This window comes from Mytilus trossulus, chromosome 9 (assembly GCF_036588685.1).
Source record: "Mytilus trossulus isolate FHL-02 chromosome 9, PNRI_Mtr1.1.1.hap1, whole genome shotgun sequence".
Taxonomy (NCBI): domain Eukaryota; kingdom Metazoa; phylum Mollusca; class Bivalvia; order Mytilida; family Mytilidae; genus Mytilus; species Mytilus trossulus.
The window spans coordinates 6,223,776-6,243,071 of NC_086381.1; the positions used below are offsets into that span (position 1 = coordinate 6,223,776).

The following is a 19,296-nucleotide window of genomic DNA, read 5'->3' on the forward strand; positions in this document are numbered from 1 at the left end:
GATCTATTGAACAATATTTAAAAAGAATATATACTAACATGTCTTATTATTAGCTCACCTGGCCCACAGAGCCAAGTGAGCTTTTCCCATCACTTTGAGTCCGTCGTCTGTCGTCGTCCGTCGTCGTTAACTTTTACAAAAATCTTCTCCTCTGAAACTACTGAGGCAAATTAAAGCAAACTTGGTCACAATCATCATTGAAGTATCTAGTTTAAAAAAAGTGTCCGGTGACTCGGCCAACCAACCAAGATGGCCGCCATGGCTAAAAATAGAACATCAGGGTAAAATGCAGTTTTTGGCTCATAACTCAAAAACCAAATCATTTAGAGAAATCTGACATGGATTAAAATTGTTGATCAGGTCAAGATCTATCTGCCCTGAAATTGTCAGATGAATTGAACAACCCGTTGTTGGCTTGCTGTCCCTGAATTGGTAATTTTAAGGAAAGTGCTGTTTTGGGTTATTATCTTGAATATTATTATAGATAGAGATAAACTGTAGACAGCAATAATGTTCAGCAAAGTAAGATTTACAAATAAGTCTACATGACCGAAATGGTCAGTTGACCCCTTTAGGAGTTATTGCCCTTTATAGTCAATTTTTAACAATTTTTCACAAATCTTAGTAATCTTTTACAAAATATTTCTCTGAAACTACAGTGCCAAATTAATCCAAATTTGGCCACAATCATCTTTGGGGCATTAAGTTTAAAAAAATGTTTCCGAAAACCCTGCCTTTCAACCATGATGGCCGCCACGGCTTAAAATAGACCATAGGGGTGAAATGCAGTTTTTGGCTTTTTACTAAAAAACCAAAGCATTAAGAGCAAATCCGATCAGGTATCAATTGTTAATGAGGGCAAGATATATCTGCTGTGAAATTTTCAGATGAATCTGATAACCTGTTGTTGGGTTGCTGCCCCTGAATAGGTAATTTTAAGGAAATGTTGCTGTTTTTGGTTATTTTCTTGAATATTATTATTAAAAGAGATAAACTGTTAACAGCAATAATGTTCAGCAAAGTAAGATCTACAAATAAGTCAATATGACCGAAATGGTCAGTTGACCCCTTTAGGAGTTATTGCCCTTTATAGTCAATTTTTAACAACTTTTCACAAATCTTAGTAATCTTTTACAAAATTTTTCTCTGAAACTACAGTGACAAATTAATCCAAATTTGGCCACAATCATCTTTGGGGCATTAAGTTAAAAAAAAAAGTTTCCGGAAACCCTGCCTTTCAACCAAGATGGCCGCCACGGCTTAAAATAGAACATATGGGTGAAATGCAGTTTTTGGCTTTTAACTAAAAAACCAAAGCATTAAGAGCAAATCCGATAAGGTATCAATTGTTTATCAGGGCAAGATATGTCTGCTGTGAAATTTTCAGATGAATCTGATAACCTGTTGTTGGGTTGCTGCCCCTGAATTGGTAATTTTAAGGAAATGTTGCTGTTTTTGGTTATTTTCTTGAATATTATTATTAAAAGAGATAAACTGTAAACAGCAATAATGTTCAGCAAAGTAAGATCTACAAATAAGTCAATATGACCGAAATGGTCAGTTGACCCCTTAAGGAGTTATTGCCCTTATCTTAGTAATCTTTTACAACAATCTTCTCCTCCGAAACTACTAGGCTTAATTGATCTGAACTTGGCCACAATCTTCAAAAATGTTTCCGTTGACCCTGTCATCCTATCAAGATCGCCACCACGACTAAAAATAGAACAGGGGTAAAATGCAGTTTTTTGCTCATTATTCAAAAACCAAAGCATTTAGAGCAAATCAGACAAGGAGTATAATTGTTTATCAGGTCAAGATATATCTGCCCTGAAATATACAGATGAATCTGACAACCCGTTGTTGTGTTGCTGCCCCTGAATTGGTAAATTTAAGGAATTTTTGCTGCTTTTGGTTATTTTCTTGAATATTATTATAGATAGAGACGAACTTTAAACAGCAATATTGTTCAGCAAAGTAAGATCCACAAATAAGAAAACCTGACCGAAATGGTCAATTGACACCTACGGAGTTATTGTCCTTTATAGTCAATTATTAACAATTTTTATAAAATTTGTAAATTTTTATTAACATTTTCCACTGAAACTCCTGGGCCAAGTTCATTATAGATAGAGATAATTGTAAGCAGCAAGACTGTTCGGTAAAGTAAAATGTACAAACACATCACCATCACCAAAACACAATGTTGTCATTAATCCATCTGCTTCCTTTGTTTGATATTCACATAGACCAAGGTGAGCGACACAGGCTGTTGGATAATTTTCTTTTGATTTATCGTTTTTTCTGTTGACGAATCTTATTTCATTTAGTTAACAAGGTAGGCGAATTTGATGTGTTAAATTGTGATTAGATTAGTTACAATTTTGTGTCAGTCCCTTCATCGGAAAGCTAGGACATATTCATGTTTGAAATAATGGATCAAATATTTTTATACACCTAAAAGGCACCATGGCTTCGTCTACCAGTAAAAAGCGAAGACAAGGAAATAGCACAATAGTCCTGAAATTTAAATATTTTGAAACACCAATCAACGTCACCAATCCGATTGAAGTTTGACTATAACGCATTAGACTTGATGACACTACACAAACTCCAAACATCTAAGATAAGGGACTGGAACCTCATATATGTATATTAATATTATATTCTGAAGTGCTTTGTCATTAGAGTTATATAGATAACTGAATATAATATTTACAAATTAAGATAATTTTAGTTCCAAAATTTCTTATTTCAACAAATTATATAGATCTGTTTTTTTTTAATCATGAGAATTTGAAATGAAGGATCAGATGGACTGGTAACATTCTAATTCAATTTTAGGCAGTTTAGCTGCCTTATGCGAGCACCCTGGTTTTGTGTGCTACCCAATAAATGCTGAAATACGTGCCATTGTTATCATCTAGCTGTCTACTGTATTATTTATAACTTATTGGACAGTTTTTTCATACTTTTCATTCTGGATTACAAAAAATATGACCAGAAAAACCTTAAATGATCGTCGATTTTCCCAAAAGTTTTGAAGTTGAACATAGGAAGTAGAGCGCATTAGGAATCCTTATGTAGTTTATTATCCCCTAAGCTTTTGGCTTAGCTGTCAAAGAACAAATGTTTGAAATATTTAATCGCCGAAAATCTCTGAAGAAAAGTAGTTTAGATTTCCCAAATTGAAAAAGTCGTAGGAATATTGTTTGTCGACAATACGTATATATACGTCAGTATAAGTTCAACTGATCACGCTGTTGGCGGCAATTTTGAATTAGAAGACGAAATTTCTTTTCAATTTGGACGCAGGGATTCAAATTAGCGGTGGTCCGATATCTGCGACCTTCCACTTTTGCAGTCGGACTTTCTACTTGCCCAAGTTACTAGCTACGCCCGATGGACCTTAAAAGAAAGAAAAATAACTTTGCAAACATTTTTACCAAAGTTTCCTTATAAACGATCTCAAACTTATTTTCATCATTACTATTCATGACAGCGATGTTCAATTTGTTCAACCGCTAGCTTTATACAGAAAATCGCCGATAAATAATGTGTAAATCCGAGCAAAATCGTATCTCGCTATCTGTCAAAAACAACATTGAAAATAAAATGGCTGCCGTGAGAAGAAAATACAATATCGGAGCCGATTCAGGAAGCGGATAAGGGTAATCCCGGGTTTTGGCTTTCAACTTAAAAAATCCAGACAGGTGACAAAATACATCTATGCATGGTAAATAATATAAACACTAGAATTGAAAACCAAAGGAAAGAAAAATCAGAAAATATTTTCAAAAATAATTTTGTACACCAATTTTAATGTCAAAATCCAATACAATGTGACAGTTTGGAACAGTTTATCTAACAATATAAATGTTCCTGGTAACAGTATTAATTTTCTTTATCAGTGATAAATGTTGGTAATTTCATGTTAAATGCTTTTCAAGTTAAACATATTTCTGCAATATCAAGGGGTATTTTTTTCTTCTCAATTTTGATAGGTCAGTTAAAATAGTTGGAAGTCTCTTATATAAAAAAAAAAAAAAAAAAAAGATGTGGTATGATTGCCAATGAGACAACTATCCACAAGAGACCAAATTGACCAAAACTTGGTAACGATCAAGGTCCCCCACCCTAAACCATGTATATTCACGTATGGGACAATATAACAAATCATATGAAATATAGGTGGAGGTCGTGGGAGAATTTATAACGGTCGAGATCCACAATCTTAAACAATATATATTTATGTATGGGAAAATATTACAAATCAAATGAAATCTATGGTCACTGTACACCCTCCTGTTTGAGAACTTGAAAAAATTCCAGATCATCACCCCTTGACCATATATACTCATGTATAAGACTATATAACAAATCAAATGAAATATAGGGGAAGTCCCTGTGGTCACCCTACCCCTCATGTTTAAGAACTTTGAAACAGATGAGATCCCCAACTCTAAATTAAATGAAATATAGGGGGAGTCCCTGCAGTCACCCTACCCCTCCTTATTGAGAAATTGGAAACAGTCGAGCTCCCACCTTTAAATTAAACCATATATATTCATGTATGAGAATTAATCAAATGAAATATAGGGAGACTCCTTAGGGTCATCCTACCCACTCTTGTTTGATAAATTAGAAACAGATGAGATCCCCACCCCTCAAACATATATATTCATGTATTGGACAATATAACATATCCAATGAAATATAGGGGAAGTCACTTGGGCCCTCCACCCCCTCCTTTTTGAAAACTTGATAACGGTCGAGATTCCCACCCATAAACCATAAATATTCATGTATAGGACAATATAAAAATAATCAAATGAAAATTAGGGGTAGTCCCTAGGGTCACCCCACACTCTCTTGTGTGTGTTTGATAACTTGTAAAAGATTGAGATACCAACGCCTAAACCATATTCATTCCTGTTTGTCATTTCAAAAAAGATTGAATGACACACAAGGTCAATCTCATATGCATATCACTTTGCTAGACCCTAACACCTGTCATTTTATTCCAAACTTAGACATTATGAACTTGGGGTGAAGTTGGGAGTCTTTTACATTTACTATGGACAGGTCAGTCAGACCTCACCGTTGATACCTGTAGTAAACATTTGTCTGATTTGTGTCTCATAACTTTTTTACTGTACAACACAAACTTAGTTTTCTTTCCAGGGAAGCAAGTCCATTCATACTTTTATAAGCTCGTACTAAAGACAACTTGAACTACTAACAGTCAACTAATACGAACAATTACGATCAACTAGAATAACTGCAATCATTGCAAACTTGTACCACTGCTGACTCATGAAAAACGCATGACCATTCGTGGTAAAGTGCGTTGCTATTGAAAACCTTGATAAAATATGAATTATTTGCCATAATGATTAATTCATTTAATGAACATAAATGTACAATTATATATGAATGTTTAATGTTTGTTCTTTTAAATCTTTAAAACAAAATTTGAAGCAACATTGCTACAGTTTTCATAATTATGTTTGCCTTGGATTTTGGTTAACTGCCTACAGTGCTTACAGCGCTTTTATTTATTTTTTGTCAAAGAAGAATTTGTGATACCACTATTCCTTTTTACTAAGCATGACTAACGTAATAAATACCGGTTATTGCTTCACATGTTATGTTTGATATGAATTATTCTGTAAGTTGTGATATTCGATCTTATCTTTGTGAGGTTAAAATGGTGTGTTAAACCTGGTTTATGGATAGCCGTACCTCCCATTTGTATGACGGTTGTTTATAGTTCCGTTTTGTTGACACATTGGATAATCAACTCATTTCAGTTATATTTTAATTTGGAAAAGCCGTTTTTGTCGAGCCTGCAACTTTAGTTGCAGAAAGCTCGACAAAGGGATAGTGACCCGGCGGCGGCGGCGTTAGCTAACTTATAAAAAGTTTTATATTTAAGAAGGTAGAAGATTCAAACTTTGTATATAGTTGCCTCATGTTACGAACTTTCCGTCAGTTACATGTTCAATGTCCTTGACCTCATTTTCATGGTTCAGGGACTACTTGAAAAAAGTTAATACTATTGTAATTTTAAATTCTCTCTTATTGTAAGTATTTGGATAACTATATTTGGTATGTGAGTACCTTTCAAAGTCCTAATGCCCGTCAAACAGTTTTCTCTTGACCTCGACCTCATTCCATGGATCAGTGAAAAAGATTAAGTTTTGGTGGTCAAGTCTATATCTCAAATACTATAAGTAATAGGTCTAGTATATTTCGTGTTTTAGTCTTTTTTTTTTATATAGTATATGCAATAGGTCTATTATATTTGGTGTATGGAATGATTGTAAGGTGTACATTTCTAGCTGACAGGTGTCATCTGACCTTGACCTCATTTTCGTGGTTCAGTGGTCAAAGTTAAGTCTTTGAGTTTTAGTCAATTTTTTTAATACTTTATGCATTAGGTCAACTATATTTGGTGTATGAAAATATTTAATGATCTATATGTCTGTTACGCAGGTTTTATTTGACCTTGACCTCATTTTCACGGTCCATTGCTAAGTGTTAAGTGTTTGTGTTTTGGTCTGTTTTCTTAATTTATAAGCAATAAGTCAACTATATTTGTTGTATTGAAGAATTGTTAGCTGATCATGTCTGCCTGGCATGGTTCATCTGACCTTGACCTCATTTTCATGGTTCATGCATCAATGTTTCATTTTCTTGGTTATTGTTGAGTTTATGTGATAGTTGTAATAAAGCTTTATATTTAGGTCTATCAACATAATATCAATGGTTAGTAAAGAAGGCGAGACATTTCAGCGTGTGCACTCTTGTGTTTTGAATTTTCGTGCCCAGTTGACTTATTATGTTGATTTATCATTGTTAATGTATGGCTCGTTTGGTCTCACTTCTGCGTTGGCCAAAATTCAAAATGTCTGGCTTTCCTACAAGTTTCTTAAAAGGACGTTTCGACAAGCATGTTTGATGACGTCACATAGAAATGAAATAACTTTTTGAAGATATTACCGATGCATGCTCAATTTTCAGGTCAATATTTTTTACTCTGTGAAACTTTTAACATGATATAATTGTATTTTTCTTTTCATTTCCACTAAATTATGTTTTCCAAAAATTGTTAAATAAAATAATTTCTAAATGCGAACTGTTTAACGACGTCAAGAAAAAGCCACTCCCCTATTTTCCTTCACCCGAAGTAACTATTTGTTAAGAAGAAAAAACTTTTCATTACCTGATGACAAATTTTATTTTGCCACGACATTGTCAAATTGTTTTCAACATATTAGATTGAATAACCCTTTGGTGCCCCTCTCGATTCAATTCTTCATACATTTTGTAATTAAACCTTACATGTTAGTTTTGAGATATTTGTTTTCATTTGCACATACATTCAACCTATGATTATGTAATATAAAATAAAGTAGTTTTGGAAGAGTGTTTTCTGCGGGTTTTTTTTATGTTGAGATAAGAATTAAAAAAAAAAAAAATCTAAATAAAATGATGAAATTGTTTTCTTCAGTTAACTGGAAACCATTGAAACCGCTTTTATTCAACAAGGATGTCATCCTTAAATGCTATATCAAAGATTGTTGTCCCGAGGGAACACAGTGGACAGGAGGGAAAACCAACGCACTCCTTACATTAGGACGAGTGTCGAATAATAAGGCCAAATATAAGGAGTCATGGGGTGTTGATGCATCCTACCTAACAATAAAAAACTTTGGAATAGACGATGGAGATAGCTTGTATACTTGTTTTCATGGATTTTTGAAATACTCAAGAAATCTCACAATTAAGGAAAATGACTTTGCGCGTAAGTATGTAATAGTAAAAAGGAAATGTGTTATTGGGTCATTATTATAATACAGTTGATATGAAACATTGTTGAAATATGAATATACAAAAATTGCGCTTTGTATTAATAAATATTAGAAAGTAAAGCATGTTCGTGTGTACACGAATAATATTAATGACATAAAAACAGGATATAGTCCTGTAACGTCCTTCTTAATGTGACAAAGTAAGGACAAACAGGCAATAGTTACATTGTATTCTGTGCAAACATTTTTTAAATGATGTTATATAAATTTATTCATTAGTTGAAACTCAATTTATAATTTCTCTTTATATCACGTGAATAGGAAAACGTTTGGTTTTCAATAAAGCTTATAAAATGATATGTTATTCAGTAAATTAATCATACAGTTAAAACAAACAGCAAGATGTAGCTCGATGAGAAGCTATAGTAAATATACATGCATAAATTGTTATTGAAATTTCATATGAAAAAACAAAAGTTTACGTTAAATGATCTTTTTATGAACTGATGTATCAAACTGGAATGATAATACAACGTGATTTAACTTCAGTTATACAAAGATCAGCTTTTATTGCTATATAATAATCAACAATCATTCAAAAGCCATACAATTTAAAGTCCGACTACTTTCATAACATTGTGCTTGTCATTTGAAAATTTGCCTTCGATTTAGGTCATCACAAGTTTGACCACTTCACAATTATGGTGCTTGTCAATAGAAATTGAATTTTATGTTTTAGTGATGCCTTCAGAGAAAACTTTAAAAAAGAATTTTACTGTAATAAATGGTTATCTGAATGCAAATGTTGAATTCTTGGAAGTTTACCCTAAACCAGTATGTAATGGTTCATTTCAGGTAAGAGTCTACAATTCTTATACCGACTTTCTTTAAGTAAGAATGAACGAATGGCATATAGCAATTTTTTAAATTTAATGGTAATTTTTGCAGGGTGTGACCATATTTAATAAGCAAATAAATTGAAACCTTCGTTCTTTCTCATTCATGATAACGCGACATACATACAAGGATGAAAATTGTGTTCGCCAGAATAGCGTTTTGTCTATAATAAGACTCATCAGTGACGCTCGAAAAAAAGGCTAACTAATTAAAGAACGAATTTGGAGAGTACTGACGACACAACATTCCTGCAAGTTTTGGAGCTTTGGAAATCTATTGCTTGTGTATGAAATGCTAAGGTATCTCGAAAATCCAAATGTTTGTAAAGAGTTACTCTATAATTATGACCAAATCAATGATAATAGATGTTACTCAGAAGTCCGGACTACAAAGCTGGTAATACCATCGGGTACAAAAACTCCACCATAAGTGGCATCGATCTATTGGTTATAAATAACTAATAGTTATAGATTCATAGTTCACTATTTTAGTTGCAAAATATCTTTCATTTGGAAACGTTATACAAGATAATTACGAATATTCTTCCCACTGTATTTGTAATTTACGTTCTGTAAATGTTGATTGTGTTCTTCTGATAACGATTTTCTGATAACGAATTGGAGGAGATATTAACTATATATTTTAATGAGACAGCGTCCACACAGCAAAAAACTCTCAAAATGTCATAAACAGATCTCGAGCAAAACAATTTCTAAGTACTTTAAAAATGTTCTACTGGTACTTTGTTTGTTATGATAACGTTTCAAGAATCAGTACAGATTGAATAAACATAATAATGTGTAATTGCTTAATTGTATTTCATCAAGATAATGAATATACATTATAGCATTAACAAAAACATAGAATGCATTAAAATCGAAATAAATTCAAATTGCAGCAGTTGCATTTATATTTAAACAAGTGTTAAAACAAAATTGCAACAATCAACAAAGCAAAAAACAAAGTGTGATTTATGTTTTTTGTATTGATAATCTAGTTGATCATAATGTTGACCGTGAAATATGCACAAGAAATATATATTGTTAAACTCTTTTATTAGTAATTCAAACATTCTATGATGTCATGAAAGAAGAAGAAATAAAAGAAAAAAATAAGAACATTGATAATTGTTTAACTTAATATAATAATGCAATAATGAAGTTGAACAACGTAATGTTTAAGTGCATTTAATTGCTTTGAATCTGTTTCACCTTCAAATTTTGACATAATTTTTCCTAGAAATTAGATATCACAGAACACATAACCAGTGACTTTTATTCAACAACAAGTCTATTTTTCAATGGCAAGTTAAATATTTCCCATCGAATATGCCAGCACAAGAAATGTTCAGGAACCATACAAATCGACTGCACAATCGGAATGAATGAATTCAAAGTTTTTGAAGCAATAGCAGATATTCAATTGAAAAGTAAGTACTGGGAACCATTCTGATTCAATTTGAACAGCGCATGTATGTTTAAACGATCGGTAGTCCATAAAATTTATATAATTATGTTCTGCTCAGAATTGGCATATAACAATGTAGGTCAGTTAAACCATGAAAAACTGTTTTCACTCAACATATCTCAACTGAAAATAAGCCTGTCGATCAAATATTATTGATATTTCCGTGGAATACTTTAATGTGTGCTGACATTCTCAAATCAATTGAAATTTAGAAGCAAAAACAATCCTGAGAAGAACAAACCCTATCGCTATCGGAGTAATGATTTCAAATTGATGTATGCCAGATTGTCTGTTCCTATTTCCGTTCGCTTTGCCATTCAAATATTAGCAAAACGTTAAACTGCTGGAATTTGTTAGACACAATACTTCATGTAATTAGATTAATTAGCGTGGATTCCTGGTCTAGTGGTTAAGACCAATGGATAAAGATGACAAAAAAGTCTGAGTATAGTACTGTAGGTCCCCAGTTGAATTTTGACTCGAGGCGTTTGATATTTAGTCTATTTTCACCCTTAGAAATTTCTTCTTCTTCTCTGGATCTTTACACCATTTTAAGGGTACCATACTTTGTATGTCGAACAGTTCCACCACCAAAAAAATTAAAATAATATAGACATGAAGAATAAATTAACAATCGTAACACAACAACATTATATACACTATTTTTACATTTTTTTTAAGTCTTTATGTGTTTTAAGCTCACCTGGCCAAAAGGGCCAAGTGAGCGTACGCCATTACTTGGCGTCCGTCGTCGTCCGTCGTCTGTCGTCGTCTTCATCGTCGTCTGTCGTCGTCGTCGTCTGTCGTCGTAAACTATTTCAAGAATCTTCTCCTCTGAAACTACTTGGCCAAATACTTCCAAACTTTAACTGAATGTTCCTTAGAGTATCTAGTTTATAAATTGTATCCGAAGTTTTGATCTATCAACAAACATGGTCGCCATCGCTAAAAATAAAACATAGGGGTCAAATGCAGTTTTTGGCTAATATCTCAAAAACGCAAGCATTTAGAGCAAATCTGACATGGGGTATAATGTTAATTAGGTCAACATCTATCAGCCCTGATATTTTCAGATGAATGAAACAACCCATTGTTGGGTTGCTGCCACTTAATTGGTAATTTTAAGGAAATTTTGCAGTTGTTGGTCATTATCTTGAATATTATTATAGATAAAGATAAACTGTAAACAGCAAAAATGATCAGCAAAGTAAGATCTACAAATATGCTAATATGACCAAAATTGTCAATTGATCCCTTAATGGGTTATTGTCCTTTTTAATGACAATTTTTCATAATTTGTTCATCATGGTTGCTAACTTTAAAACATATTCTCCTCTAAAACTACTCAACCAAATTCAACCAAACTTCAACTGAATGATCAGTAGGGTGTATAAAATAAAGTTTGTGTTTTATTTTCTATTTCGTCAAAAAACATGGCCGTCATTGCTAAAAATAGAACACAGGGTAAAATGCAGTTTTTGGCTTGAATCTCAAAAACTCAAGCATTTAGAGCAAATAAGACAAGAAATTACAGTATTTATTAGGTCAAGGTCTACCTATCCTGACATTTTCAGCCGAATTGGGTTACTGGTTTTTTAGGTATAATGCCCTTGAATTGATGATTTTAAAGAAATTTCGCAGTTTTTGGTTATTATCTTGAATATTATTATAGATACAGATAAACTGTTAATAGCAAAAATGTTAAGCAAAGTAAGATATATAAATGAGTCAATTTGACCAAAATTGTCAATTGATCCCTTCAGGAGTTATTGCCCCTTAAAGACTTTTTTTTACAATTTGTTCATCATGTTGACTTACTTCTCCTTTGAAACTGCTGTATCAATTTCAGCCAAACTTAGGCTAAATGAGTTTCAGAGTATCTAGTATAAATTTTATATTTTATTTCCTTGTATGTCAAGAAACATAGCTCCTATGGCTAAATTAGAACATAGGAGAAAAAGATTTTTTTTTTTTGCTTTTGAAGAAAATAGGACGATTCAAAGAACATTGAAATAAATTGAAAAGCCAAAGTAATCATTGATGAGAGATTTAACCAAACAAATTAAGATGAGCGATTCAGGCTCTTGAGAGCCTCTTGTTACAAAGGAGGTTTACATGTTTTATTTTGACTTTTACATGGGAAGATCACAGTTTTTAATACTTTTATTACACAACTAAAGGAAACATTATGATTTTACTTTTAGCAGTTATATTTCATTTATTTTTGTTTGTTTTATTTTTTGGTTTACTGATCAATATTTAATATGATAACATTTACAGATTAGGTTACATATTCACTTTTTAGATAATTAACAAAATGAAAGAAAAAGAAAAAGATTTTGGTCTTTGTCCTTTAGGAATTCGCCTTTATATATATCTTTAAAAGTTAATTTAACACTAATTTATTCGCTGTGTATTATAAGAACAATTAGTAAGATGATATCTTTTACAACTATTTACAGTTAGTTTACAGAATATTTATGAACTGAGACTCTTAAGATTTAATGAGAAAGATTATACTGTTAAAAATAGTATTAGGTAGAATACATTTTTAAAATGCTTTGTTTAAATTTTACATTGTTGTCCTCCCATCCTTGCCCCCACTCTCAGGCAGCCTTTTTCTTTGCTTGGTCTTTCATCACCAGTTGATATCGTGCGTTGTGTATGAAGAACACTATTCTTCTTGATTGGAATTCTATTTGAGGTCCGATGTGATTCTGTATATCTTTTGTATTTTTGTAATGTCCATTAATACTTTAATTTATTTCACATGTGAGATCTTCTACTATCACATTCCTATTTGTGGTTAGTAGGTTCTTAATTGTTTGTAATATTGGATCTCGCAGGTAATTCCACGCTTCAAATTCTATAAGCAAATATTCTAATGTCTCTTCTTTACAGTCACAGGCTATACAATGATCTTCAGTTCCTTCTTTGTATATCTTATATCTTAAAGGTTGTAGAATATAAGTTCCAGTTAAAAGTTTGATCTTGGTGGGTACTCTCTTGCTGCCTCTTGGAGATTGGTGCTTGATTCGCAATAATGGATGTATTTTTCCTGGCATGAATATATCACTGTTGAGGTATCGAAGGCCGATGTAGAGCTTAGCTAGAGATGATGTTCGTTCAATCCAGTAGGCATTGATACCTTTTTTAGCTTTATTTAACAGTTCATCCTTTTTCATTTGAATATCTAGCCACTCACTTTCATTTCCTAGATCGTATTTTAGCATGATTGTTCTTACTTGAATAAACCAGATATTATTACTATTCATTGACTTGATGCACAATTGCCTCCTTGCTAGTTGTTTTTCTAAACTTTCGTTGGGTTGGGTAAATACATTTATTAATAGGGTCATGACCTTTAAGTGTATTTGTGTATCAACTGGTAGTTTTTCCGTCAAGATGTTAATTGCCGGATCTGGTGTATTAGTTGGTAGTGACATCAGTTGCTTGAGCATTTTCTTTTGAAATTTTTCCAATTTCTCTAGATCCAGAGATAATGGTGTTAATATATCCATTCCATATAATAACACCGGCAAGATATAGATTTTAAACAGGTGTATAATAGTTTCCATATCCAGTCCATTTTCACCATGGAAGCCACTGCCAAGTAGAGCATAAGCACTTCTTCTTGATTTTTTTTATATTCTTCTCAATATTTGCTATGATATTTTGCTTCAAAGAGTTCATTCGGATTATTCCTAAATGCATAGCTGAGTCAACTCGTGGCATACTAGCTTCATTTAATGTATAGTCTACCAGTAGCGTTTCTTTCTTTGTTGGCTTAGGTTTGATGTTAATAGCGACGCTTTGTTTGGGCTGCAGCTTATATCCTTCCATGCCAGCAAAGGTGTTTGCCATATTGATTTGTACTTGCATATCGGTTGTCTTTTTGCTCATGAGTGCGACATAATCTGCAAATGCGCTAGTATTGCAGAGTATATTTCCAATTCTACATCCTAAATTTGATGTTTCCAGCATGTTAAGTAGAGAATTAATGTAAAGCTTGTATAGATCTGTAGTTAGGATCCCCCTGGCGTACTCCTTGTAGTACATTAATTAGTTCTGAAGTTTTGTCATTCCATTTAACTGTATTTGTTGCATTTGTGTGCATACTCTGAATGATTGTCCAGTGTTTATCAACAATTCCAGCATTATAGAGCCGCTTCATTACATGGGAATGTATAATTACATCAAAGGCTGATTTTTCGTCCAGCAGTACAGGTTCATATTCTTGATTGTTGTCTTTCGCTTCACAGTATATTTCTTCGACCGGTAATGCTACATTTGCCGGTCCTGAGTCTGCTGTAAATCCTCGTTGAGTTACATTTTGTGTTATTAGTACTGTTGGGTTGATCCTTAATTTCACAATTGTTTCTATCACTTTGTTTAACACAGGTAATACAGTGATTCCTCTGTAATTGGTTGCTATGTTTTTCTCGCCTTTGTTCTTAAACACGGGGTGAGTAATCCCTCCTTTAGCATGCCTTCTTTGAATATTAAATTTAAGAGGTTCAGTAGCAACATTTTTTTCCTGCATGCAATATATGTTCGACAGTGATTCCGTAGATATCAGCTGATTTTCATTTATTAATTGATTTGACGGCCTTGTGTAGTTCTTCTAGTGTGGCCGGTGGCATATTCTTCTCTTTCACCATCTCTGTGATTAATCCTATTTCGTATTCTACTTGCTGGTGATATTGTCTATTCTCTAAGACTAGATTCCTCTGGAGTTGCTAAGTTTCTAAAGTGCTGTTTGAAGCCTTCAATAACATTTTGCTCACCAGACATACATATGTCTCATACGTGCAGATCCATGATAGTATTACCCCTGTTCTTTCTATTGCTCTTTACAAGTTGATGGAATACCGTATAGCGGGTTATTTTCGCGGGGTGTTTATTTTCTCTTATTTTGGCGGATAAATGAAAATCGCGAAAATAAATTCCGCGAAATTTTATGCATACGTTCGGTACTTTCTCAAAGCTAAAGTGAGATAATTTTTTTCCGGTCGGCAGGTCAATAACGGAATATTTTAGTTTAACATTATAAATGCCAAAGGGCATTGTACATACATGTATTTTATAAAATACCCTTATAATATTGAATAGTGTCAAATTATTTAAGTGTGTAAAGTACTTTGTCAGGTATTTCATCCTTATTAATTAGTGTCAAATTACATAAGAGAAGTAAATTCCTATTTATAATTGTATCACCTAATTAGTACATCAAAGGTCCGATCAATTTCATATTTAACAACCGTAACATTTACAAGAAGTTTTATCACCTGTGACAAATATCGATCTTTGTTACCGGTATTCTAAGGATTAACTGCATCAGTAATTAATACATCAGAGGTCATTCAGGTAACAAAAAATAATTAACTATAACAATAGACACTTATTTGATTTAATAACAATAAAGAAACTCACTTGTAATTATATATTTTTTAGGAGAATTTCTTCCTCCTCAGATAATCTTTTAATTTCTTGTATTTATACAGAACTACAACTCAGATGTTTCAAATGTTTTCTTCCTGTCAATTTGTACAACTTTTATTAAATGCAATGATTTAGGTACCGCCAAAATATTTAATTGGGAATTATTAATCCGCCAAAAATAAAAACCGCCAAAATTTTTCGTATACCTTGTTGCCCCTCGATCGCGAAAATTTACACCCGCGAAAAAAGCCCGCTATACGGTAGTTCTGTATCCTTTGTTCTTGTTTCCCTTTTGCGTTGTTTTTCAGTATCTTTGACTTTAGCATTTTCAATTCGCACCTGTCTCCTAAATTCCTTTTTAGTTCTCAATCTGTGTTGGTATATATTATTTGCATGGTCCTTTATTTTTCCTTGCTTGACCCACTGCGCATAATATTAACGCATCTCATCTAGGGCTAACTTTATATCTGGAGACCATTTATTCAGTTAGGTTTTGCGTTGTACCTAGGCTTGTTTGAGGCACATGTAGCGGTAGCATCATTTAGAAATACATGCACCTGCTCTAAGACGGATGTAGCTTGTTCTAATGATTCTAGCGGCATGTTCAGTATAGAATTTGACTGTTCATTTGTAATGGCTACATATAGGTCAATATCAACTTTATCCCATTTGACAGCTCGGTTTGTATAGTCCTTAGTTAGATTTTGCAATCAGCATCATTCGAGATTCAATATAATATTTTCATTTTTATAGGATGATGTTCCGACGTGTTGTTCATAATGCTGTTCAACACTTGCTTGTGTGTTGGCTTTATTTTCCAAAGTTCATGTAGGAAGTAGTCCAGTTCTGAGCATTCTTCTCCATTGACCTTTACGAATGTCTTTCCTTCATTGTCGTATTTAAGCCCAGTCTTTTTTACAAATTTTTCCAGATAGTCCTTTCTCTTATTTATTCTATCGATGATTCCCACCTTGATAATCAATTTTAATACAATAGTAAAAAACATTTCAAAGGTTCACGTAACAGAAAACTTTCAACTCTAGCGTTTTCATTTGTATGACGTCATGTTTTGAAATGACTTAAATGCGCCAAAAACATTAATAGACCTTCGCGGAATTTTATTTTATTTTTATTTTGTTGGTTTCTCCGAAGTCTTGTGCATTACTTCTTTTTATTACGCATCCGAATAAGAATAAAAGTGATTTTGTCCTTTTTAAATTGCAATTTTTCACACACAAAAATCGGCAAAGGGTTTGCAAATAGGTTTCAATACATGTGGATTTACGTGGGGAGTATATTGTAACAGCCATTTTTATGTACACCACGGAGTCTGCGCTAAGTATAGATATATCGAGTATTTTATCATAGTGTTGTTTACAAAGCGAAAGAATCACATCATATTAGAATCCTGATTTATATCGATTTTTAAGAAATTTACCTGTGATGTTACTTTTTGTGGCGTTGATGCATTCGTGTGACAGACACGACTCGTAAATCTATTAAGCTGGTTTTGTGTACTGCCCTTACTTTAGTGTAGTTATTCGTAGTATTTCTGTGGTTAACATGTCGAAATGTACTATTATTTTATTCACTTATGTATTTGTCTTGTCTTGGATTTTCTTGCATTTATTTGTACTGTATTCCAGGCATGTAATGCTGTCGACCGTATATTTAATATAAGCATTAAGCGCGGAGGTTTAGGTAGCCTTTAGACCAGGTTCAACCCACCATTTTTCTTAGTATGTTCTGTTTAAAGTCTGGAACATGACATTTGTTATCAAATAGTTCGTCTCTATGTATGTTGCATTGTCGTTTGTTGTCTTATAGTTGATGTGTTTCCCTTGGTATTAGTTTGCAACCTTGCCGGCATTTTGTCTTCTCTCAATGAATATATCACTTTTGAACAGCGATATACTACTGTTGGCTTTATGTATCACTCTAGAGAATATATAATAACCTACTTTAAGTTGTTTGGTTTTGCTGCAAATAGCTCTTTTTCAAATTTACGCTGGTGACCTTTCTAAAATATGGGGATCTTAATTGGTACATTATTACTTAAACCAAAATTGCTGTCAACTAAGTTTTCGATTGTCACTCATTATAGATTTTGGTGGAGTGTTAAATCACAGAAAGGTCAAATAAAAGTGCAAAGTTTGAATTTCAATATTTTCAAATTAATGCATTAGTAAAAAGAAATCACTAAATTTACCAATTAACGAATAAGGTATCTCCGACTGTAATCATTTAAAAACTGAATAATATATGGTAAGTCATTTTCGCAAACGAATATGAAAAACATTAATTATAAACCATAAATACAAAACTTAATATATTTCAATCTTACAAAGCAATTTTATACCCCACGCATCGCCCGTCATTCCTGTTTTTGCCATGGCATCTCTGCAAAACCGCACAACAAAATTTCATGAAACCTTTTGAAATAATAAAGGTATTCTATGTTGATGTGCAATTTTTTTTCTGGGAGTTACGCCACTTTAAACTTACTTGATTCAATATACTACTGCAACAGTTTGTCATCGCATCTCCTCTAAAACAACTCAACAGAATTTCACGAAACCTTGTAGAATAAGAGGACATACTACGTTAAACCAACTTATTTTCGCGGATACTTTATTTCGCCTTTTACCTTTTCTTGACCACTTCGCTGCTATTTAATTTTGCGATTTTTTTATTTACTTGATGAAGTTTAATAAGGAAAGGTTCACGGTTTACATATTCGCGACGATTTATATTCGCGTTATTTTTCTACTCGCGAAAGTCGCGAAAATATATCGCAAATAAGTTGGTTTTAAGTATGCGATTAGTGTGTTTGCTGACGGTTACATCATCAAGACAAAACGTCATCACAAAATGTCTTGTTTTCTTTCAGCAATTTATACAACAACAGATAATATGGTTATCTTAGGTATAACTGCTTTAGCAACTATAATTATAACAGTTATACTGACTGTTTTTGTAATACAACTAAGATCTGTCCATCAGCGAAGGAAAAATAAAGGTAAGAAAACGATTTCCTCATTTTTTTTAAACGATGATTTTATTTCTAAGGTGTTCAATAACTGTTTTTTTTCTGCAAAATAATTACATTTTAAGCTTTTTAAGTAAAGCGATTTGTACCGGTTTCTTACTTTAGCAAAAGAGCATGATCTTTGATTCCATGTACACGAGTTCTTTGATTGCTTTTAGCTTCAATCCTGGCTCAAATTCTGCATTATTTTAGGATGTTATCTCTTGTAAATTTCTTTATGTTTGATATAAATTTATGAGACAGCAACTCAAATACATAAACAAACACACACACACGCAATAATAAGTATAAGGCACTAGATTAAGGTTAAGGTTGATTACCTAGTTGTGTTTATCCTAGCTATTGCATAATTTAAGTTCCATCTGTTTCGTTGGATGGTAAGCTAATATAAATATCGAAATAAGATAAAATAAGTGGCATATCGTTTAATGATTTATAAGCAAAAGCTGTTATAAGGATGACGCTTGTTCAAGTTTTTATTATGTCTATGCCCACAGCTGTTGTTTTTTTTTAGATGTAAAACCCCCAAAAAATCCATGTTTAATATATTCGGTTTCTATGGTCTTCAAACATTATTCATATTAGTTTATGTAGCGTCTGTGGCTTAGATTTCTGTAAATATTGACA

The 19,296-nt window shown here is 32.7% G+C and overlaps 1 protein-coding gene across 4 annotated transcripts in view; it reads left to right on the forward strand.

Annotated features, from left to right (window-relative positions):
- The window catches only part of LOC134685029 (uncharacterized), a 90,602-nt gene that overhangs the window by 41,401 nt on the left and 29,905 nt on the right, over positions 1-19,296 (forward strand). For 2 of the 4 annotated variants that reach the window (XM_063544384.1, XM_063544385.1), the window contains exons 3-6: positions 7,514-7,807; positions 8,554-8,669; positions 9,951-10,140; positions 18,511-18,639. In XM_063544384.1, the coding sequence (XP_063400454.1) occupies positions 7,514-7,807; positions 8,554-8,669; positions 9,951-10,140; positions 18,511-18,639 (729 nt within the window). The remainder of the gene's footprint in view (positions 1-7,513; positions 7,808-8,553; positions 8,670-9,950; positions 10,141-18,510; positions 18,640-19,296) is intronic. The other 2 variants (XM_063544386.1, XM_063544387.1) reach the window with 1 other exon arrangement.